Raw genomic sequence first — 24,411 nt, 5'->3', positions numbered from 1 at the left:
ATACACTGATGCTGTCATCAGAAAATAAGCAACATTGTCTTCTAAATGATTTCTAGACTATTAAAAGATTTTTCCTTGACATTTGCTCACATTTACAGTTTTAAAATGTGTTAAAGAGATTGAAAATTAAACACAGAAGTAGTTTAATTTAAGGCCAGTTTGGGTGTGTTAGTCTGACTTTTAGAATGTTAATTTGCTATATTATCAGTCAAACTGACATTCATTCTGGGGGCGAGCCCCTCTGGACACCCTATAAAACCAATAGTAAAGTCCTTCAGGGAGCAGCTTTACACATAAAACTGGAGTCAGACTTTATTTCTCACTTTTTGGACAAACTGAATGTTGTACATATTGCCCGACAGAGTGTAAAAGCACAAACAATAGAAACAATTCAGTGTCCCTAAAGACCACTCCACTCACGCTACCTCAGCTCAAAGCCACGACAACACAGGATTGTGTTCTGAATTTAAAAAAAAAAAAAGCAAACCAACAAAAAACCTCATTACTGCCAAACTGAGAAAATGCTCTCAAGTTTATAGCTCATAGATCTTGGAGTTTTGCAATGACGAGAAGAACACTAGACACAGATTCAAGAACTGCAAAATAATTAAGTTTTAAAATCCTAAAGAGGTAGGCCAACAAACACATTTTGAATGATTTATAATGAAATTAAAGGTGATTTAATTTACAAGCTGCATTAGAAATAAAGAGATATATATGTTTGTAAAACAGTCTACAATAAATAAAATTCAATTGGAGATCAACAAAACATACAAACGTATACCAAGAAGCTAAAATTCACAGATAAATGGACAAATAAGTCAAATTCGGCTGAGTAATGCGAGTAATGCAAATGAGTTCAGGAGCAAAACTGCTCCTGAACTCATTTGATCAAACGAGGCTTACATAAAAACACTCTCTCTGGCTCTGTCCCTAGCTCTACTCCCTGTGGGACACCCTCCTCGGGACAGAAGTCATTCTGACCCGCTGCCCAAATCACCTCAACTGCAATCATATTAACATGTATTTCAAATGCCCAGTTTCATTCACTCTAACACAAGAGCTGGATTTTTTAACCGTAATGACTTTACTCAGTGTATTCCACTGTTTCCTGGGATGCTTTTTATAAGGAGCTCACGCTGTGTGAACGACGTGAAAAGAATAACTCCCCTAAATGAACCTGCAAAAGCACAAGAAAGCAACCGATGTGCCGCTTCCTCCCTCAGACTTTGACTTTCAGCCTATGTGTTTGGTTTTTGACCCAGGCTTTAGCCAAAGCACTAACATGGGTTAATCATTTCCTTTTCCTTCCTTTTTTCTGACCCTGTAGAAAGCCCCGAGCGATAAACTGTTTGCATATCATTTGCAGTTCTGATTCCTGCTTTCCATACATGGTGGCTGGCTGTCCATTCGTGGCAGGATTGGATGTGTGTGGATGTACGTGGGCGAGCCTGTTCTGTTTGATGCACAGTTCAAAGTGGGATGATATTATTTATTCATGCCTCTGTTGTTCTTATTTCCTCTGCGAGTCAGAAATTCCTGCCGTTCCATTTTAGGCAGATCACGGCTAACTCAGACGGAGTCGATAGCGTCTCAGCTGAATGAAACACATGCGTGAGCACACACAATAAATCTTCCATCTTGGTTGTTATTTGTTGGACCCTCTTATCTCAGACTGAAGCCCTCCTTGCTTCTTCTCAATCTCCACTTATTTGCTGTAGGGCTGACGTGGAGATGTGTGTGAAACATCCAGCTATCTTTGTCTCCTCCTGTGTGAATTTGAGACAGCTGAGGAGGATATTTTAGATGGGTCTTTCTCCAAAGGGCTGTTGTAGGGCTGAGACTTAGTTATCGTCAGGATATTGGCCTACAGAAGGCATTATATCGATGAAAACCATACGAACATCACCTCTAGGCTCTTGTGTGGTGGTACTGAAAGGCAGGCTGAAGCCTCCTCCCACTGTTTGGGACAGCAGTGTCTCAGTTAGCTGGTGCATTCCCCATCCCTGCTGTGGAAGTTGCAGTTTACTGCATGTGCCAGCCTTTCTGTTGGGAGAACGGTGAGATCAGGGAGCAGTTGAAGGCGTGGAGGCGGGGTTTTGAGGATGGGAGCTGTCCCCGTAGGCTGTGTTCCAGTGGATCAATAATTGACTGGCTGGTTGTTTGGCAGGAAGCTCTTCAGAAGATCCGGCAGAAGAACACAATGCGCCGTGAGGTGACGGTGGAGCTCAGCAGTCAGGGCTTCTGGAAGACCGGCATCCGCTCCGACGTCTGTCAGGTAATACCCGCCAACTGTATGCAACCACGAACACTGGCGCGTGCACACATAATGCAATAAGTGCTCATGGATTTAACACGTGAACTCATGCACACATCTCCAGAGATCTGCAGATTTGTACAGACTTGCTTGCATTCCCTGACACTGTTTTTTTCACTGGTGTTTCTGTTCTTTTCATCATATTTATGTTTAAATATAGTCACAGCTGTACTAAAACAAGTTCACAACCTGTAGTAATGCCCTGAAAGACTTAGAGAGTAGAGGCCTCACAGTTACAAAGCTGTAACCATAGTGATGAGCATTTCTGTTCTTAGATTACTGGAAATGATGAGCGTTGGTCTTTTGAAATGGACTTTCTTCAGGGCTGGCTTGTCTGAAGGCACATATTTACTGTCTAATAAAGGTACTTTGGGAATTCAGAAACTCTTTCACAGTACTTAGAACTGTTAGAGAAAGTGCTCTCTTTGTTGTGTCTGCTGTAAAGAAACTGGACGCTATAGGAGTTTGGAAGATCTCACATATAGATTCTTTTTAAATTCTTACCTCACACCTGCTCTCAAATCTTAGATTTTACATCTCAAAACGTAATGGAAAATGATTTGGTCCTTTTTAAAATATTGTTCTGCAGCCACAGGACCTGGACACCTTTGGTCACCATGAACTCCTCTGGATACCAAAGTATTCTGGAGTCAAACGTCCGACAGCTAAAGCTCGGCTGAAACTGGAGTCTCTAATCTCTATCTAAACACTCCAGACCACGAAAATCTTTGATTTTTTAAAAATATTTAAAAATTCACGGAGCGCTTGTGTAAACCAACATGCTAAATATATAGTTCTATCTTTGATGTAAGTCTGGTTTGATATAGTCTAATGGTGATAATAACGTTGTATTAAATGAACAGATAAATCATGACAATCATCATTATTGTTACACCTCGAGCTGAAGAACGTTTAAAATTCCTCCTGTCTCGATCAATGAGGAGCTGAAAACGATCCCTGACAGAAATGACGGCCAAAACTGCAAAAATAAAAAGCTCCGTTAGGATCTTTCCGATTCTGAGATACATCAGCATAGATGTAGCTCCACTCTGACATATGCGCAGGAACCATCAAACACTTTGCTTTTGATCTTTCCACTCACCGCATCGCATCCCCATTCAAGTGTCAAAATCTGTGTGAGGAGAGTGGACTCCCACAGAGCTCCGGCAGTTATACCGCTCATCAAGTCATGACTCAAACCTGACAGTTTATGTACATACAGCCTCACCGATGCTCAGTGAGAGCACGTGCGCCCTTCAAAATGAAACGGAGTCTCTGTCTTTATGTTTCCCAATTCACGAGATTAAGACCACGTGTTGAAGTTGGAGTTACACGTTTACACGCAGCTGTGCACGTGCAGGCCTAATGAGGGTTGAGCCATAAGCGCCACGCTGTGCTCACTGAAATATATGAAGCTGCGTGTGTTCGTGGGTTGGCCTGTGTAATGAAATGCACTAGCACACTGTTACAAATCTACTACACTTTATTTTATTGTCTATTCCAGTATTTTTGGCCTCTTATTCAGGAGATAATTGGTATCAGTGCTGCTTGTCTTATTTTGAATACATTCCCTATCTCTGTATGCAGTGAAGAGGGCTGCCTGATACTTCAGCCCACATTTGGGGGAGGAATGACAAAGTTCTTGCTTTGCAAGCCAGACCTCTCTTACAGCAAGGTCTAGCAAAGAGGAATCCAATCCATAATTGCTGTCCAATTATATTTGCTTCAAGCTGTACAGTTACGACTAATTGCTTCATGAATAATTTGAGTTTGAACCACATTGCTTTACTCTGGTCATTGTGTGACATGGACGAGGGATGGCCAGTAATACTGAACTGTACTTCCTTAGTCCTAAAAGTTTGTTTTTTTCCATTTTTCTTGATTTATTTTCATGTTACTGTCATTCATGTCATGATCTGTGAGTTTTGATTTTTCTGTCCTTTAGGTTCTTTTCATGGTTTCTATCTTATTTCTTAGTTCTGTGTTCTTAGTTGGTATTTTGTTTGAACTTTATTTCTGTAGCTGGTGTTCAGCACATAGACTTTGTCCGTACCCCTAGATGTCCTCAGCTGCCTTGCTCTTTTCCCCTGGTCTCCCCCACACTAAACCTGTTGTCAGTCGCTCACAGCTGCAGTCGCTTGTCTCATCAGCCCTCTCTGTATTTAATCCTTGGTTTTGCTCCCGCCTTGTTAGATTCTTGCTCTTACTCCCACCAATGATGGAGTCTGTAATCTGGTTCCTCGTTTGTTTGACTTTTCCCTTGTCTGCTTTTCCAACTTTTCCGGCTCTGCTGTGCTTTTGGTTAGTTTTAAAGTAAAGACCATTCGTTTGCCTCTGGACATTCTTCTCTGGACTCCTCCATAACTCTTTCCAGCAGCACTGTGATAGCTCTGTTAAACGACCAGGGTTTAGGAGCTGGGATAGAACTTCTTTTTTTTTTAGTTTTGTTTATTATTTTTGGGTGACTTCAGTTCATTTTTGCTTAGTCTTAAAAACTTAAAAGGCAATCAAAACAAATTTATAATTGCTAAATAAGCCTGTGAAAGGAATGTTTCTGCAATAAATCCTGAAATAAACGAGAAATCTATTTAAATTCAGATCTAATTGACTTTTTCAGTCAGCCAACTTTTAGTTACTTGTGTAACTTATGTTTTCATGATGTGTTTTCCACCCCAGCTCTTTTTATTCCCTTCCCTTTATGTAAATGAATGTGTGTGATTATGTGTCTGAATCAAAGAAAGCGGTAGCGGCAGGTATCAGGGTTGTTTCTAGATTGGCTCCGCTGTTTGATCCAAACTATCATTGGTGCTGTTGCTTTGTCTGACTCAATCAGATAACCATGCCCCTTCATTTGTATGTAAGAGATGGAAACGGAGGTAATGGCAGTGACTTCATCAGCTATGCTGCAGTACTTCGGTTATACCCACTGAGTGGGGGAAAAAAGACACTTGACTTAATGACCACGGACTGTTTGACCTGCACAAAGGCACAGAATACACATTTAAAATGGGCAAGAGCTTTGGTGCATTCGACTGTGCCATTGAGCTCTGATAGAAGTCAGGATCTTATTTTTACATACTTAGAAAAGTAAAGAGAAGAGAGTCTAATTGATTGTTGTAACTCATAGAGACAGCTGAAATCCAGGATGGAAAATTTTAAAGATCTAAAATCTGTAAGCCTTCAGTCTAATATTGACATCTCTGTTGGACAAGATGGCAGTAATTCATATAAATAACCTTTAAACAAAATAATAATCAGTTCATTGTTTTTCCCTAAGATACAAATGAATATTATTAAACCTGTAGAACTTGTTGGGGAAGTTTCAGGGAGCTAATTGATGCTTGTGATGTTTCTCTCTAAAGAAACCCCAGGCTGCTGGTCTGGTTGGAAGGGATCCAAAACAGCCTAACATCATCGGTGACAGTGAATTAGAACTTCCTCACCTTTTAATTACTGTAGTATCAACTCTAACACAGCACCACCCCGCCTCTGCGCAGACATACACGTCCTCAGTCACTCAGGCAGCCACGAGAACAGGTCAGGAGCTGCAGACACGACCAGGGCTTTGTTTAATTGGCTGCTTAACAAGGCCTGGGGACTGTGGCACCACGGCCCCTCTGATGGCCCCAGGGCTCCGTGGCAGCACTGCTTGTAGCTGCTGGGCTTCGGGCTCACCCTCCCCAGCAGCACTAATTAAAACATGCATGGCTCCCTTCTCTCTCATGCGGTGGCACGGGGTTAATGTGTGTACACCAGCCTCTGCTACACTTTCTCAGCCACTCGGAGGGGCCGACTTGATAAGCCTCCACTAATGATTCCGTAGATTGGCTCTCCAGCCTTACTAACTCATTTGCTGACCACTGGCTGTTTTTCCTTTCATTCTGGCTTTGCGTGTCACACTCTCTTCCCTCACCACTCCCCCTCTTTGTTTTTCTTTCACTTTGTTGCACTCAAACTTTCTTCCTTTCATATGAGAGGCTCAGAAGGGCTGTCAGTGTTTGTTCAAATCTAAGTGTGCCAGCGTGTTCGAACGGGCTTCGATTTGACTGTCCTGTTCAAATGTGGATTTCCCTCCACTCATTCCAGTCATTCCCTCTCACACTGTGGCAATTGGGTTTTTGATTATTTCATCTATCTGTTGCAGAGCCTCACTTAATAAATAATGACTGGGTGATTGATTTTTCCCTACCTGTCCTCTCCAGCCATCCTCTCAAAACACGTTCCCTTCCCTCTTCTTTCATGCAAGACATGATCCCTACTCTCAGCTCAGTCCTGTTTCTTCAATATTTTTTATTCTTTCTTGCCAATTCTCTCTGTCGTCCACAGCACGCCATGATGCTCCCTGTTCTCACCCATCACATCCGGTACCACCAGTGTCTGATGCACCTGGATAAGCTTATTGGCTACGTCTTCAAGGAGCGCTGTCTCCTTCAGGTAAGGCGCTGTCATACACTTACTTGCACAGTGATGCGACTCCGAGTGCTTATTCCAAGCGGCATTACTTAAAGGCTGGCGTAGCTGATAACTAAGTTGATAAACAACGTTTGGTAAATCCCTGCAGTTCTTTAAGGCAATGTCGAGGTAAAAAAAGTAAACATTCTTTGCAGGAGCTTGTTATGTGGTGAAATCCAGGGAGTCTGCATTTCCCTCATTACTGTGCCCAATCCACCTCTGCAGGGATTGTTCAGGTGGAAATGGGGGGCTCAGGAGTCAGCTGGGGTAACACACACTGACCTGAGTCGTATCTCTGCAGTGAGCAGCTCGGTTCTGCTCTGAGTTGTGATGACAGTAGTCAGGACAACAACAGCATCCTCCTCCGTAATGCCAGCTCTCCACTGTCAGGTCTGCAGCCTCCAGCTCTGTGCTCTCAGAGTAAGCCCCATGGCTGCCTCCAGCGATATTGAAGAGCTGTCATAAGCTGATACATTAGAAATCAATGTGTTGTAGCCTATACATAGTTAAAAAGGGAAAGGATGCATTAAGATTGGCTCAAGGGTTGGTGTGTGTCTGTGTGCTCGACCGCTCGGTGCTCTAAGTGCGTTTGTGTGTGTGGATTTCCACATATTGATCAATGATTGGCCTTTTTGTCGTTTGCATAATGACAACCTGTCATTATGAGTGCTAAAAAGAAAACACTGACTTGCTGCGAGGCCTGCCGTTGGCTGACAAGCTGAGGCCCTTTCATCGTAGAGATGCCCATTCAAGCCTGAATCCGTAGCCTCTTGGGGTGAAGTTAATGGATCTCTCCCTCCCGCTTTCTCATTCAATTGCTTCATCTTACACAGACGTCAGAAAGACAAAAGGAAAACAATGATTTCCACTCACCAGCTCACGTACAGGCCTCTGCAGTGTGTGCTGTCTGTCTGTATTACAGTTCTGTCCACAGAGGGGTTAATGCCATGACACTGATGTCTGTGTATGTGTGCGGACAAAACCTGGGCTGTCAGTAATTCACCATCAAGTAGGAAAGCATCATTACTGGGCTTCCAACTCCTTCCTCATCTACTGCACTCACTCACACACACACAGTGGTCGCTAATGTCCCACAGCGCACAGAATTTTTGCCCTGATAGATTTAGACAGGAGTGTAACTGTGTTCACACAAACGGGCCCCTCCAAGTCGGAGCGGATTTTACATCCACCATCACCTCTCATTTGCCTCCACTCTGATGGGCTGATCACATTTAATGAGATGAATGTTTTCCAGTGGCAGTCTACTCATTAAACATGAGAGAATCTGGTACAACTCTTTGATTGCATTATAAATGAATTGTTCTTTGATAGGGGGTTTGTGTGCTTTGAATTAATTTATCCTTAGTTGTGTATAATGTGTGGGTGGAAAAAAAACTTTTAGTGTGTGAGCTGTTTAAAGGATTATTTTACTGAAAATATGCTCTCTGAATCTATATGTCAAAGCCTCAGGCTTGACAGATGGCTTTGTTGCTTTTGATTCAGTAAATTGTCTAACGAGAAGCGATCCATTGAAATCTTGATGGTGACAAAAAAGTGTTATGTTTAGCTAAAGATGAGCTGAATAATCCCTTCAGTTCTAAGATAATAAGAAATTATCTGGACCTTACAAGGTCTTAAAGTGACTTAAATACAACCCTTCTATGAATAAAAATACATGACATGATATTACACAGTACTATTATTCATTAAATACAATATTTGGAGATTTATTTTTGCCATCCACAAAACTTCCTCAGCTGCTTTACAGTGTATATGACCTTAAACATCAATATATGTTAAAGAACATGTTGTTGATGTTTTTGACCTAAAAAAAATGTTTCTTGACAGGTTTAGACGGTGATTTTGTTATTTCTTCTTGAGTTAAGCTTGTAAAAGGTCTGAGGTTTATTCAAATTGTGATTTCTTTTTGCATTCGGAGGCAGTCATGAGCCCACAACATGTGGTCAGAGAAGCTGAACCTGTTCAGAAATGAAAGAAAAAACCAAAAGGGAAGGTGTGGAGCTCGACATATAAACGCCTGTAAAACACCTGGAAAGCAGTGTGAAGGCATCAGCCTGCATGACTTCCAATGTGTTAAACGTGTTTGCTGATGATGTGACAGAAGCTGCTGGGCGCAGTCTGAGTTGGATGTGGATACGTCTGCTAAGGTTCAGCTGAATGGAACCAGGCTGATTGGACAGGGGTTCACAGTACAGATGCACAAACACCAAAACTGTACTGTAAAAGCAACCCAGGCAGAAGTTTCTAAAGCCAAAGAAGTGGAATATTGCAGTGGCCAAATCATTGGACGGATGTCGGCCTGATTGAGCTCCATTTCTTTCTGAAGTCCAAACTGCACTCGGGCAGACCCACTAAAGAAAATGGCCTATATGAAGAGAAGCCTGTTCATGAGTGGGTGTATCCAAACTTTTGACTGCTTCTCTATGTCATTTACAGAAAGGTTAAGTTGTTACTTTTCCAGACATTTCGAGCTTTTTTCCCCCCACTGAGTTCCAACTCATCCTGAACCAACTCCATTAGGTTCTTGTTGGTTGATGGTTTTGGTTTTTGTCCTTTAGAAAAACAAATGATGGTCTCCAGTCTGCCTTTAGTTTCGATTAAAGCAATATGGCCAGCAAGTCACTCCCACGTTACCACACCTCCTCTATTCCTCATCTTGTGAAGCAGACACACTGATAGCAACGGCTCCTCTTTTTCATTTGTCTCTCCAAGAGGCCAAATGCCTTAAATTTGGTCTCAAAAGCTGAAAGATCCAGATTCCTCGTATTTTCCGTCTGTATTTTTCTTCTTATTGACCTGATTCAGCTGTGGTTTCTTTGCAACAGTTCGACCGTGAAGGCCTGATTCTTAGTCTCCTCCAAACAGTTGATGCTGGTGTGTGTCTGTCTGTTGAACCCTGTGAAGCATTCATGTACACTAAACTGACTTGCTGATTGGAGACTCTAATAAACTTTGCAGCAGAGGTGTGTGCTCATCTTCCTGTTCAGGAACACTCTGTCACTCCTATTTGCGTCATTGAGCCTGTCTGAATTTCTGATGTTTAAATGCATTTGATGCACTTGATGAATTGGCCCTTTTTGTTATGGGAACTAACGCTACCGAGACACGACTGTCTTAAACACATCAAAAGGACAAGAAGTTGCACTAATGACCTTTAGACAAGGCTCACGTGTGAAAGAGAAACACATCCCGGGCCGTTCACTTATCTGAGACAATGCAGAGACTGCACAGCTGACATTGAAAGATACAAAAGAACATATATATCTTTTAACATTTTTTTTATATGAATTATTCTGTGTGTGTTATTTCATTGTGTAGATGTACTCTGTGTTGTTCCACAGTGTTGAAAGAAACGTGAGAGTAGGTGCATTCAAACTTTTGACTGGTACTGTACTTCTTTTAAAGAAAAAGATCCTTGCCTGCAACTTCTTGACATGTCTTGATGTTGATATCACACACTCCCACAACCCTGTGAGGGCTGGGTGGATGTTCATCCTGAGAGGAACAGCACTTTGATGGCTAGTCTTGGTTGGGGCAACTGATTTTTGATTATGAGTATGATTCCATGAAGGGTAATTGGTAATTCTCCCATAAAAGTAATGAGACTTGACTTACCCTTTTTTTTTTTTTAATGAGATGAGAAAGCCACTGCTCATCAGGGAAGGTTGTGAGTCGTGTGGGTGTGTACAGAATCAGTTAATGTTTCCCGCAAGCTCTCTCTGATTTTAATAAAAGCGTATCTGTTAATCAAACCTTCAAGGAGAACATGCTATAATAATAATCATAACTATAGTATATTAGCTGGCAGTTCCATGAGAACATCATTTGCTTCTTTGTGCATCAGCATACCTGCCACTGCAGCAGAGAATGACAGCGTGATCCAGGCATGAGGCAACTGAAAAAACCAGCCTGAGAGCGAGAGGCTTGTGCACCCCCACCCCACCTCGCTTGGCTGCAGCAGAGCTACAGCTCTTTGAAGCTTCTCTTCTGAAAGCCGCCCTGTTAAACATTTAACATTTAAAACTAAGGGAGGGGGGGGGGTATATGTTCATGGTCACCACATGCCTCTGCATCCCAGCATCCACCAGACCATCACAATCCCACCCAACCCCTGTTGCTTTATCCCCATTCCTCACTTTTGACCCATGCTGACAGAATGAGAGGCAGAGTTTCTCAATAATTTAACTGAACAAGTCCTCGGCCCCGGCTCTAATATTGCATGCTTTTGTTTGTGTGCCCCACGAATACAACTGTGAGTCTGTGTACCAGAGTATTTCTTTTTGTTTTGTTATTCATGGTGATGCGTTCCAAGCCGTGTGATTTGGTTGTGCATCTGTTTCAAGTAGAACTGTCCTGAGTACTTTAAACTTCTACAAAAAAACCTCAATCTTAACTCTTACTTATTACTTAGTCATGTGAAGAGGAAAGCACAACCTCTTTCAAATCTTACTGTTTGCATTATCTGAACATAGTAAAAGATCACGCGATAGTTGACTTGAAGTTACAACCTCAGATAAAAAAAACAGTGTCCTTTGGACAGACCAGACCAAAGTGGAGATGTTTGGTCTTAATACACAGCAGCACGTTTGGAGAAAACCAAACACAGCATATCAGCACAAACACCTCATACCAACTGTCAAGCACGGTGGTGGAGGGCTGATGGTTTGGGCTTGTTCTGCAGCCACAGAATCTGGGCACCTTGCAGTCATTGAGACCACCATGAACTCCTCTGGATACCAAAGTATTCTAGAGTCAAATACGAGGCCTTAATATTCCATACTGTGATTGGCCAGCTGCCTGGAGTTGAGGAGGTTCTATTTCTGTTTGTGCTGCTTTGTGTGAATTGCAACAATACAAATGTTTTGCAGGAGAAGCTTTCTAAAAGACTGATACTTTTTTGTTATTGCCCCACCCCGATCCGTAGCCTTTAATCCAGTACACAGAAGACATGCTTCTGTGTTGTACAGCTTTTTTTGTGCATGCATCATCACCATGATACCCTTTTAAAAATGTCTTCCTCGTGGCTAGTCTGGCACCTCTCAAACAAAGAAAGTGCAGCTACGTATGCTTTACTATTTTCAACCAACCCGCTGAGCAACAGGTCTGGTGGGAGGATTGCCCTAAAAAGACGAGCATCTCAGACAGGAGTATACATGATGTGTTGTTGCAGGTTGAACTAGCCCAGATGGTAATTACACAACATAGCGGACAGCGACACAGAAAAAAACGTATCGACCAGCTAGCTGCTCAAAACCGCACCGTAATGCTTCTTTTACATATTGACACACCAAACCCTGGACCTATCTGTCAGTTTTCCCCCTGTGTTGTAAGTTTCTTGATGCTAACATGTTTTTACTAGTTAGTTTTTGTTAGGCAGGTTCTGGTGAGAATGTCTGTAAAAACTTAAATTTTCTAGTTCGGTCATTACATGTTAGACAAAGTCAAAGAGCAATATTCTCTCATTTCTTTTGTTTTTGCTTTTTTTAAAGAGAACTGTATAACTGCTATAACGCAAGAATGAAAGAGTTCCAGCTTCCCTCCTCCAAGGTAGAGCAAATGAAGCGTGATTTGAAGTTGTGGGGGAGATCAAGACAGGGATGCTGGATAATTCGGCTCTGAGCTTGTACTCTGACACAACATTAGGCTGAAAATCTCAACGAGATATTTTTAGAGCCAGGTGGCTCCTAAAAAAGTGACAGGTATGTTTTTTTTTTTACTTTTTGAGTTGGTTGTCACTACAGGCACCCAAAACATATGCTCTCAAGCACAGGAAAAAGGTTTTTCTTTTGTCTTTGGAGACCTGAGGTGCTCTTTAAAAGCACATTTTAGAACCCAGTGCATTGTGTTAACACACACCTGAATACTCCAGACCAGCAGTCTGTGTAATTATTTATTCTTTGGCAGTGTAACACCGCTGTCGTAAACAGTTCTCTGTTCGAGTCCTTCACATGCGCTGCCATACATGTGAATTTGCTGACATGGTGAAGAGACCAACAAAGACACCTTCAGAAGTCACTAAAACTGTCACGCCAAAAGGGAGTAATGTATGTTTTTCTATGCCGAAAACAAGAAAATGACATTTTTCTTTCATAATTACATTTTCTAACCGTTAGAATGTGGCATATGAATGAGGACAATACACGTGCATTATCATGCACATTGTATACGTTTGCATAGAAATAATGTTGTGCTTAAAAAATGGCGTTTTATGTGAATGTTGCCTTAAAGATTTGTGGTAAACAAAATGTGACACAGCACAGAATAAGTGAGCTCATTGGTTATTGCTCACCAATATTACGACACTGGTCTTGCATCCTGTCCCTTTCTTTTTCTTTGAGCAATTAAAAGGCAGTCAAATGTTTACTCTTGTCTTATTTCTACGCATCTCTCTTTCTCTATGTCGCTTCCTCAGAGATGGATGAAGAATTGCTCTTCTTCTCATGTCTTGTTTTAACACGACACCATGTAAAAGAGGATATGCACAGTTTTGTTTCGTTTGGTCTGAATGGTTGAATAAACCCTAAGAATAAATCAAAAGGGAGTTGGTTTAAAATCCAAATGCATTTAAATTCAGACTTCGACCAACGTTGCAAATGCCATACAGCACCGCTAAACAGATTTGGGACAGTTTTCAATTTCCTTTCTGTTCTTCATGAATAGCCAAAGAGTGCAACTAAAGCTTGTCCTGCCTGTTAAATGGCTCATGGACGGCACCAACATGAATGAGTGGCTTTGCTGAAGCTTCTGCTTTATAGATCTAAAGGCCAACGAAGGATGGTGCAAAGGCATTTTTACTTTTTTATTACAAGTGAACTCCACATCATTTACATGCAAGTGTAATTGATTGGTTATTTAAACATATGAAGTCAACCCAGTCTGTTTCTCCCCAGGAATACTGATTTCCCTGAGAGATGCATTAAATAATGCTGTACACAGTAATCACATTATTGAATTGTGCTCAGTTTGTAGGTGTGAGCAACACACTCTCCAGTTGAGTTCTGCTGCCATCCACTGAGCAATGATGTTTATTTTCTGTTTAGCCAAAGGCAGTTGAGCAGCAGCTGAGGCAGTGATCACTAAATCCAAATCACTGCGATGCTTTACACACTCGTTATGTTGACAGGAACAGTTGCAGACGTCAATCCTCTCCACAGATTCTGCTTAAAAGACGATGCTGTTTTTTGGATGTTGTTCGTAACTGTGAGAGACCTGCAGTGTTTACTGAACAACTCATGTTTTGCTTGATGCAGGATCCAGCTCTTTAGTTCAGGCTATGCAGTAGGCAGTCATCGACTTGTCTGACATTGCACAATGGGGGAGTTGAGATTGGAAGAACATGTGGTTATTTTTTATTTTCTCTTGAAATTTTCAGCACGGAGCTAGAGATGGCTAGATTTCTGCTGGTGTCTTGTCAAATAACTCCTCTTTCTTCCTGTTCCTCTTCACTATAGAAATAAATACAATAGCTCTTCAACACTACTGAGCGGAAGGCCTCTTGAGCAACTATAAATATTGAAACCTCTCTGTTAACGTTTTACATATATATCTCATTGGAGCTTGAAATTGATTTGAAGTTGGCTGAAAAAAGACATGCTTTTTGAAAAAGAGGGCGATTTTTTTCTTTTCTAGCTGAGATTAACATTCTCCTAATGTAAGATTGATAAAGCTTGACATATCCTACTGAGCCCTATCTTTCCCCCTTTCCTTCCCGAGCACGTTTGAGATGTTCAGCTGCGGCAGTCTTTCAAGGCACAGCGGTTTTTGTCCCTTTTTTTAGACATAGCTGAATGTTGTTTAATGTGTTTCCCTCAGGGGTATTTTACTGGAAATTGCCACTTTTTGCTCTCTTTACAGGTTTACGTTTGTCATTAGTTTTTTGACCAACGGCTTTCAACATGACATAGAAGAGAGGAGCTTTTTCTGTCATTGTGACTCCCTCTTTTCCTAAGTCTAAGGGAAAACTGACGTGGTTGAGCTCTTTTTAGGTTTTCCTTAGACTTGAAGTCAGACCCAGCGTATTGATATCTAAACGTCAGTAGCTTGGCTTTTCTTGCTCACAAGTCGCTGTGCACGATTGAACCTTTGGTTGCCTTTGTCCCATTTACCACAGGGACTTTTTCACAAAGCATGTTTACATTATTCTGGGAAAAGAAAGAATCATTGTGTTAGTCGGATCACAGCCTGAGTTTTAGTGTGGATGTAAACATCAGTCCATTAAGACTACGTATCACGGTCACTTAAAGCATTTCCAAACTGTCACTTCGTTCTAAGAAAATTCTAATTTTACAACCACAGCATCATGGGTTAGGGTCTGAGCAGTGACTTCAGCTGAACTTACATGTGCAATGCTTCCCTGTTGTGCATGTATACAGTGACAAGGACAGCGGTCTAATTAAATGGACTCACAGAGCAGTAATTATTGTTCAAGTCAGCTATGGTTTATGCTTAATTTTGAAGGATTTCAGTTGAACTAACATGTTAACAAGCATTGTAAAAGTCAGGCTTTGGTTGGACTATTATCATTTGTTTTCACTCTAGTGTCATGCGACCGTGTTTATATGGTGCTTATACACAACAAGCTGTAATGTGGAATCAGCTGAGAAAAGATATAGCGACAACATCAAGCTGCGTCCACGACTTTAACAAATACAAGCGTTACAAAATCTGCATGATTAATTATATCCTCCATGGCCCAAAAGGTGCCTCCAGCAAAAAAAAGCAACACAAATGCTATTTTTTAAATTTGTTATTATTTTATCTTTGGCTCTACGGTGACTCGTGTGTCATCAAGAGGCACAAATTGGTTTTACAGTAAAATCAGGTGGGTCCCAGAAGTAGCTTTGTCAGTATATCTCAGCTGCATACTACAAGCATTTTTATTTTACACAGCCTTACACATACTGCTTTTTCCAGATGTAGAAAATGTTTGAAACGTAAAAAAAACCCACAACTACAAAGAGCACTTTTAAGTCAAGTTTACACTGACAAAAAGCCCAGATATAAGGCCAATCCGTGAAGATAATCAAAGATGTGGGTCTCAAACATGTCCCAGTCTCCAGTCTACTGACCACAACCGAAGGACACTGCATAGTGTGAACAGTACAATGGAAATCTTGCAGTCTGAACTTGGCTTAACTCGCTACTTACAGTGGTGGAAACACTCTAAAGGTTCATGGTTCATGAGGAAGGTTCCTGTGGTCAAAACATGGCTGAAATAATGGATCTTGAGTTTTAAAAAGATCTCAAAGACTGTGTGCATTAACTAAATTATAATGAAAACAAGTGGCTTTTATCTTTGTGTTTGGGTGGACATTTTTTTTAAGCAGACGTGAAGAGGTGGAATGCAAAACTGAAAATGCCAGAAGGGCAAGGCCATCTTTAATACCATACTCACTGCTGGTATTTATCTGGCTGTCACTTTTTCAAATAACCAGTTTTGAGCAAATGAGAATGTCATTTCTGAAAATTTGTTTGAAAGCTACTCTTGTTCTATGCCTGCTCTGGGATGACAAACTGAAAGATGACCTCAGATTTGCTGTCTTGGAACAGTTACTCTAATGCATTTGCAGATTATTGAACTGGCAAACAGTCTTCGGTGTCTCCACCATTTTGCCATCTGTGGTGCAGAAACAAAGACACTTTCAGATGGAGTGGTTCAGTGCAGACACATTTCTTACATGTTGCTGAAAGGAGGATAATAACTGAGTAAACTGAAAGGAAAACATGGTATGCTATTTGTCAAATGGAGAGAAATGTTGTCATTTTTATCCATCTGTCTATCCGTCTCTCGTCCCTGTGCTCCATTCAGTCACCTTACTGTGCAGTAGTTGGCAGATAGGTCAGCCCCACAGCTTAAAATTCAGTGAATATTGCAAGAAAATTCCCTTCCCTGAGTGCCTCATTGATACCAGTGACAGGATCTGGATGTTTACTACAACTAAGTGAGGAAATTCTAGCAAGACCAAGACTGTTTTAACTGCCCAAGTTTCAGAGCCACCAGAAATAACTAACCCCTGAGGGCAGGAAACAAAACACTTCAGATGCAGTGAGTCTAGACTCGAGTTGCTGCATCTTATTCCCAGGTGATGCCCCAAAGTTTTAGAAAAAAAGATATTCCTGTGGAAACCTTTTATACCTGTTTGCTAATCCTCCCTTTCAGCTGGCCATGACTCACCCCAGTCACCACCTCAACTTCGGTATGAATCCTGATCATGCCCGCAACTCGCTGTCCAACTGTGGCATCCGCCAGCCAAAGTACGGTGACAGGAAGGTCCACCACATGTACATGAGGAAGAAAGGTGGGTCATATGTCTCCTGCTTTACCTGTCTTTGTTTCTCTCCTTTTTTTTTCATTTTCTCTGCCAAGTGACCTCTGTGTTTATTAAGGTCCCTAACTCATCCACCCTGGGGGATCTTTTTTTTTCAGGAATTAACACATTGATTAACATCATGTCTCGACTGGGGCAGGATGACCCCTCCCCTTCCAGGTAGGCTGCCTGCAGGCTCATATCTGTTCATGCTATCACTGACCACAGGAGCAATCAGAGGGACGATTCTTGTGATTAATATACCCGGCAGGCCTGCTGACAAGAAAATTAACTTTAACTGTGGAAGGAAGGGATATCTCTGGGGAAATGAAATGAGCTAATTTTAAGGGCAGTGCCTGCTTATTATTGAATGTGAGCTCCTGTTCTACTCGGATCGTGGTGAGCAGTTGTGTGTGTGTATGCATTTTTTGCCTGAAGTCTTTCTTTCGTGAAACTTATCCCGCAGTCCTCACATCTCCACCTTTCCGTCCTATCTCTTCCCCACCTCTAGGATCAATCACAACGAGAGACTGGAGTTCCTTGGCGATGCTGTTGTCGAGTTCCTCACCAGGTGAGAAAGCGTTCGCACGTCTGTGATAGACGCACGCACTAATTGAACCTGACTACAACACTGTCGGTCTTTCTGTCTTTTCTCCCCGCTCCTCTTTCTCAACCTCTCACTCCATTTCTTCCACTTTCTCATTGCCTGCATGTAACCCCGTCTTGTCTCAGCTGCGATCTTCTCTATACTTTCGGCTCACTCAAGACACTGATTCACTGGTAATTGAAACTGGGATGTAATCCACCCCACTTACCTCTCGGCCCATCCCCACCTTATTTCAACAGTCAGAAATTCTCCATGACAACATGCAATTAGCTCTCTTGAATTGCTGTCAAGAATGCTGACTGCAATACTGACTCCCAGCTGAGAGCAGATGTTGCTGCCCAGCACCTACCTTAGCACCGTACTAATTATATATATATATATGGCTATTATTAATCTCACACACTCCCTGCCCTGCCTACCCACATACTTACTTACTGTACCACCATGTCCTCCTCTGAGTGGAAATCAATGTTGCAAAACTGAGGAAAAGGACTTATTTTACACACCACAAATAGCCCAGTTTGACCAAAATGTTTGCAGTTAATCTTCCGGACTGGAGCAAGAACCAGCTCTAAGTTTGGTTTATAAGAACCAGCCAAGAACTGGTTTGATTTTCCACCACAGAGCCAAAGCATTACGATACTTTCAGCAGGTTTTAACGTGTATTTACTAAAATCAATACATGTTTGAACTTCCCTCTGGTGTATTCTGAATCTCTGTAGAAGACCCCAGTACAGAGAGAGGGTTTACCTCCACAAATCACACTGTTTGCATTATTTTTACATGTAAAACGATGACTTTATATAAAGCTTTAGTTTATGAATGCTGTTTTAATCACCAGTCTGTGTTTGTGAATGCTGTTTGTACCACTGATAGTTAGCCAGAGCCAGGAGAACCTGACTACAGCAGATTTTATGACGAAGAGGACGAAGGCAGAAAAAAAACAATAAACTGTAAAGAAGTACAGAGAGCAGCTGCACTGGACAATCGTCATTATTTTAACACTTAATTTAAAGGACCAAGTCCTTTAAATAAAGGACCAACAACAGTACCAATAAAACCAATAAGAACAGCTCAGATTGTTCCACATGTTTTTGAGACTGCAAAAAAACTTTGAACTTGAAGCATTACGGTGGTGTTGAAGCTCAATTTTTTGTAGTTCTCGCTTGAATTAAGCAGATTAGATGCGAGACTGGCCCTCAGCCCCTGACGTAAGCGGTTCTTTGCTCTAGAACAGCAAAGTGTTTCTTCTGAAGAACCGCTTCTAATATATGCTCAAGCCCTTTAACTGCTTTGATGGAAAAAGTGCAGAACTGACTCTCCAGCAGGTTGTGGGGGAAAAAAAAAAAGAATAGATTTTTATCCAACACCATAATTTGTAACCCTCACTTTTAAGACTTCCACAACAGTGAACATTTAGGAGCAGGATTAAACCTTAATAGAAGCTGACATTGTGGTACACAAGACCCGGCTTAAAGAACCATGTTACAAAGAATGTGCTTAGTTTCTGTTTCCCTGGATATCTCTGGGCATGTTTTGCCACTTTTCCTCCTTCTTCCCCCTCTTCCTCTGCCTTCTTTCGTTGATTGTTAGCGCCTGACGAGACATGCTTGGCCTACACTTTGCCCTCTGAATTATTTATCAGCCTCTTGTCCAGTTAAATGGGTACAGCAGATTCAACCAGCTGCCTCGTGCACCTCCGGTGCACGCTGCCCTTGGAGGCTCTCTGTGCCTCTGCTGTCCAGCCAACAGAATATTTTGCACATTTGAATAGCTCCAACGTAGGCAGGGAGTTTGTGCTGAACAGAGGGGACCCACCAGATCAGCAGATGATGTAAAAAAAATAAGTTCAAGTGCAATATTTCAGCTATTAGCAGAAAAAAAAAAATATATATTTCATCAGAAAGTGATTTAAGATCAGGTAAGGTTTTCATTTAGTCATAATTACCAAAGATAAACGCATTTTAAAAAAAAAGCAAGCAAGAAGACAGAGAAGCAAGTAAGCAGCTTCTGTTTGTTTTTGAGCCTTAAGAATCAGTTGTGGAAAACAGCCAAAATGATCCTTTGATATGCTGCACAGACATTTGGGTTGATATGCTTTCAAATATGCATTATGAATGGCAATTTTCTTTGTGAATCAAATTTATCTGAAATTAGCGCCTTTATCTGATTGATAAATAAAGATACAGACAGTTTTTTTCATTTGAAGTCAGCTGGGTTGTGTGACTGACATTTTGGCTATCAAACCTAATTATCTTCCATTACTGTGTTTTTTTTTGTTCCAGTTGTTTTATTTTCATACCAAAGTGTCCTAACAAGTGGACCTCTGGTGAATTTGGAAAATAGTTGCCACCTGCTTTCCTCTCTTTGTGTTGATTAGAAATGACTGAATTAAATGACCTGTTTTAATTCCAATGAAATCAAATGACACGCTGCGGTTATGGAGACGCTGGACCGTAATGAAAATGGAACTTCCTCGCTGGGAACCCAGCTGTGGAACCACTGAAGCATCTGTGGCCATTACTGGGTTCCAACAAAGATCTGGAAAGGCTGGAAATCTGTTTGAGAAGTTACTCAGTTGGTCGTGAAGAATTTGTCAAGTTTTGTTTTACTTTCAGTAGAAGTGGCCTTAAGCCACCGCTCATTTCTTTATGTATTTCCAGGAATAAAGAAAATGGAAGCCATTTCTTGAAACGTGCAAAGATAAATAGAAATTCAGTATATAAGGGAACACAGTTTGTATATTTCTAACATGCTTGAAAGTGAATATTTGGTTTGAGTAATTCTTCACACGGCCTGAACCCTCTCAGAAAAGCTTTCTGTCATTTCTTTAAGGAGTCTTCAGGAATAGTTCTCCAGGCTTCTTGAAGGACATCCCAAAGCTCTTCTTTGGATGTCGGCTGCCTTTTGTTCCGTTCTCTGTCAGATGATCCCACACTGCTTCAATAATGTTGAGGTCCGGGCTCTGGGGAGGATTCATTCCGGTCTTTGCTGGATTTTTTCCTCTTTCTTAAGGACATCACTTTCAGATACTGTTCATCTGCTGTAGATAGTTTTTTAGGCCTGACACTTCTTCTTTTGTCCTCCACTTGTCCAGATTCATCAAATGTTTTTAGGACACACTGCACACCATGCTGAGGTCAGAGTTAAGTGGCTTAACAAACAACCAAAAAACACAATTCTCTGAAAATGGTCAGGTACAAGGACTGGACTGAAAATGAGTGAAAAGGCAGCCAATGTCCAAAGAAAAACTTTGACAGACCTTCAGAAAGCCTGAAGAACTGCTGCTCAAGACCACTTTAAAGGTTACAAGAAAGTCTGACTGCTTGGAAGAAAATATTATTAAATGCGTGCTGGATCAGAACTTTTACACAATACTGTATTATCTGCCTTTTTCAATGTTGGAGTTTGAGCTGTTTTCAACAGAAGTTGAGGTGGTGGGTGCAAAATGTGTTGTCTAAAAATGAAATCTCTTCTGTATCCACAGTGTCCACCTCTACTACCTTTTCCCCAGTTTAGAGGAGGGGGGTCTGGCCACCTACAGAACAGCCATCGTTCAGAACCAGCACTTAGCCATGCTAGCAAAGGTAAATTTCCCTCTTTCTTTTGTGTACAAAGCCTTCCTCCGCAGGTCAGAATGGTGTGAAGTCTCTAAACTGAGCGGAGAGCATGTTAGAGACTGACTTATTGTCTTCCATCTTGATGCAATGACTTTGCTACTTTCTAAGCCGGCACAGGGGGAAAGAATAATTTTGTCTTTTTGCCATCCCCACCTTTTCTTTTAATCCCCTCAGGTTTGTAATTGGAGTTAAAAGGTTGTTGTTTTGGAGGACTAGACTGGTGCAGCTGGGGTCCCTGTGGGCATCTACAGGTCTTCCTGACTCACTCGCCAGTTCCTGTTATTGCTAGGCCCCCTTGTTTCCCTCCTTCTGTCTCTCTCACACGCTTGCTGGCAGCCTTGTACAGCCCAGCCACACTCACTGGCACGTTTGTAAAGAACACAACAATAATCATCCCATGATGTGGAGAAAGCAATTAAAAACTTCAATCTTTAATGTTGCTCCCCGCTGAATACAAAGATGCAGCCGCCTGAATCTGCATTAGTGCCGTGAAGGAGCTGGGCTTGTTTCAATTTGCCGCTCGCGGTAAAGTGAGTGTGATACAGTGTTCAGCGTTGCCAGGTTGTTTACCAGGCTGCTCTAAAGCTGTCTGCTCAAGAACACTTGCAATTATCTTTCAAAAAATATCTTCAGCGAGCAACGGCATAACCCGCCACTTCACTCGGAAGGCTTAAAAGTCAGACTGCGTTCCCTTTGAGTTGGAGGTATTTCTGAATTGTGATTTAACTTGTGTGTGCAATCACGGGGGGTGGGATACCACCAACAGTTATCAGCCATAATTAAAAAGCACCCTGACTGTTTTTTGTCTGTAGTGGGCTGCCACTAAAGTCAAATTGGCCTGCTTTTGACTTTGCTTCGTAAATATTTTCTGAAAGTTTGACCGACCCGCCGTCACACATCACAATCATTTACATGAAATGCAGACTAAGCAGACATGTCATTATTTGGGATGTCTTCCTCTGTTCTTGCACACTTCACAGGCCCAAATCAGATGTTTGTTTTTCTGTATAAGCTCCAGTTCATTTATAGTAAAAATTCTTTACACATGGAGGAATGAACTGCAGTATTCAAGGTAGATTCAAGAATTTTACCAATTGCATCATTCAGGTGGATCACAAACTCAGTACAATACCATTTATGATGATTTATAAAAGAAGGTATTATCTGTCAGGAGATCCAGTCAGGACATCCGGATTCATCCGGTCTTAACCTTAGCTGAACAATAAGATCTGATACGTTGCACCCTGTATTATTTATTGAGCAAAAACGAGGACAAATGTGGAGGAATTTTGGCCCACTAATCTTTCCAGCGTTGCTTCAGCTCACTGAGGTTTGCAGCACTGGTTCATGCACAGCTCTCTTAAGGTCCCACCACAGCATTTCAGTCAGGTTGAGGTCTGGACTTTGACTGGACCATTGTACCACCTTGATTCTTTTCTTTTTCAGACATTCTGTTGTAGATTTGCTGCTGTGTTTGGGATCATTGTCCTGTTGATGACCCAGTTTCAGTCAAGCTTTAGCTGTCAGACAGATGGCCTCACATTTGACGCTAGAATACTTTGGTATCCAGAGAAGCTCATGGTGGACTCAGCAGGCATGTTTGCATGGCACTAGAAGAAAAATAATGATTGCGTTAGTCCAAACCAAACCAGACTTTTAGAATATATGTAAATATGTTAGCCTGACAAAGTTGTTTGAAATAGAGCTTCTGCAATCCTGACAAACAAACCCAAAAAATTCAGTTGGGGGATCAAATCATTTCTGCATGATAATAACCATCGAGACTCATATGGACTGAAGTGCTCTGTGCATGTTCAAGTTCCTTGATTTTGCATCTTTTGTAAAAACAGAAAGTAAGTATATATTCATGCAGCTGGACTCCCAGTAGAGCTGCTGTCACTCACCAGTTTTGTGTTTGATTCGTCAGACGGCTAAATGAAAATCAGCCAGGTTAGACTGCGTGTTAACTCACGGTCACGTAAAGCATTTCCACACAGCTGGTATGAGGTGTTTGTGCTGATATGCTGTGTTTGGTTTCCTCCAAACGTGCTGCTGTGCATTATGACCAAACATCTCCACTCTGGTCTGGTCTGTTCAAGAAGTCTTCTGGTATGTTCAGATGTGACTTTACAAGCCTAAGCTGTGCTGCCATGGTCTTTTTAGAGAGAAGAGGCTTTCCAGAAGTTTATTAAGTCTGATGTCATGAACTTTAACCTTTAACATGTTAGCTGAGGCCTGTGGAGTCTGAGATGTAGCTCTTGGGTTTTTGACCTTGGGGTGAACTTGCTGGGACGCCCACTCCTGGGGAGATTGGCAGCTCTCCTGAATGTTTCCCACTTGTGAATAATCTTTCTCTCTGTAGAATGATGGACTCCAAATAGTTTGGAAATGGCCTTATAACCCTTCCCAGATTATTGATGGGCAATTAAGATAATTGCTGCTGTTTCCTCTATGGGATTGTGTTAACACACACATCTTGATTACTGTGCAGGCAGTAAAGTGGACTTTTTTTACTCACTGCTTCGACGTTTTTTTTAAATAAATAATGACACAGTACAATAAAATGTTGCTTTACTTACTTTTTAAGAGCTGGTAATTTCCAGAGGACTTTTTTAAATCTTAAATTCTAAAAACTTAGAATTGAAAGAGGTTGTATTTTATTTTTTACATTTCTTTATCATGAGCAATTAAATATTAAAGAGACGTTTTGAATAAAGATTTAACTAAAACTGAAAGCCACGCACAACCATGTTAGCAGTGTTAAACGGTACATTAGATCCACAATTAGATCCTACGTCAAGGCTCTGGTTTTAGCTGAAATGACTGTTCTGTTGAATTAATTAGGACATGAACATGCCGTATGATGATACCTATTTGTAAGCTCAGTAATGCCTCTCTTCTCTGTCATGTGTGTCTGTGGAACTTATGTGTGTTATTGTAAAAGGTACCACTGAAGGACCACTGAAAGAATCACTTTTCAGAGTGAATGAAGGTCATCGCTGCACTATTTCATATTTCATCTTGGGATTATCCAGCGTGCCTGTGAGCGTGTGCCGCGCCGGCTTAGTGCATCATGCTGCAGCTGGA

At 41.5% G+C, this 24,411-nt stretch overlaps 1 protein-coding gene across 1 annotated transcript in view; it reads left to right on the top strand.

Annotated features, from left to right (window-relative positions):
* The window catches only part of drosha (drosha ribonuclease III), a 95,712-nt gene that overhangs the window by 25,110 nt on the left and 46,191 nt on the right, over positions 1 to 24,411 (top strand). Inside the window, exons 16-21 of the mRNA XM_072378491.1 lie at positions 2,171 to 2,278; positions 6,644 to 6,751; positions 16,950 to 17,088; positions 17,217 to 17,277; positions 17,609 to 17,668; positions 21,192 to 21,291. Coding sequence (XP_072234592.1) covers positions 2,171 to 2,278; positions 6,644 to 6,751; positions 16,950 to 17,088; positions 17,217 to 17,277; positions 17,609 to 17,668; positions 21,192 to 21,291 — 576 coding nt within the window. The remainder of the gene's footprint in view (positions 1 to 2,170; positions 2,279 to 6,643; positions 6,752 to 16,949; positions 17,089 to 17,216; positions 17,278 to 17,608; positions 17,669 to 21,191; positions 21,292 to 24,411) is intronic.

The sequence above is a fragment of the Leuresthes tenuis genome, unplaced genomic scaffold (assembly GCF_036924035.1).
Source record: "Leuresthes tenuis unplaced genomic scaffold, fLeuTen1.0.hap1 SCAF_24, whole genome shotgun sequence".
Taxonomy (NCBI): domain Eukaryota; kingdom Metazoa; phylum Chordata; class Actinopteri; order Atheriniformes; family Atherinopsidae; genus Leuresthes; species Leuresthes tenuis.
Note: the sequence above shows the minus strand (reverse complement) of the source record. Positions and strands in the feature narration are given on the sequence as shown.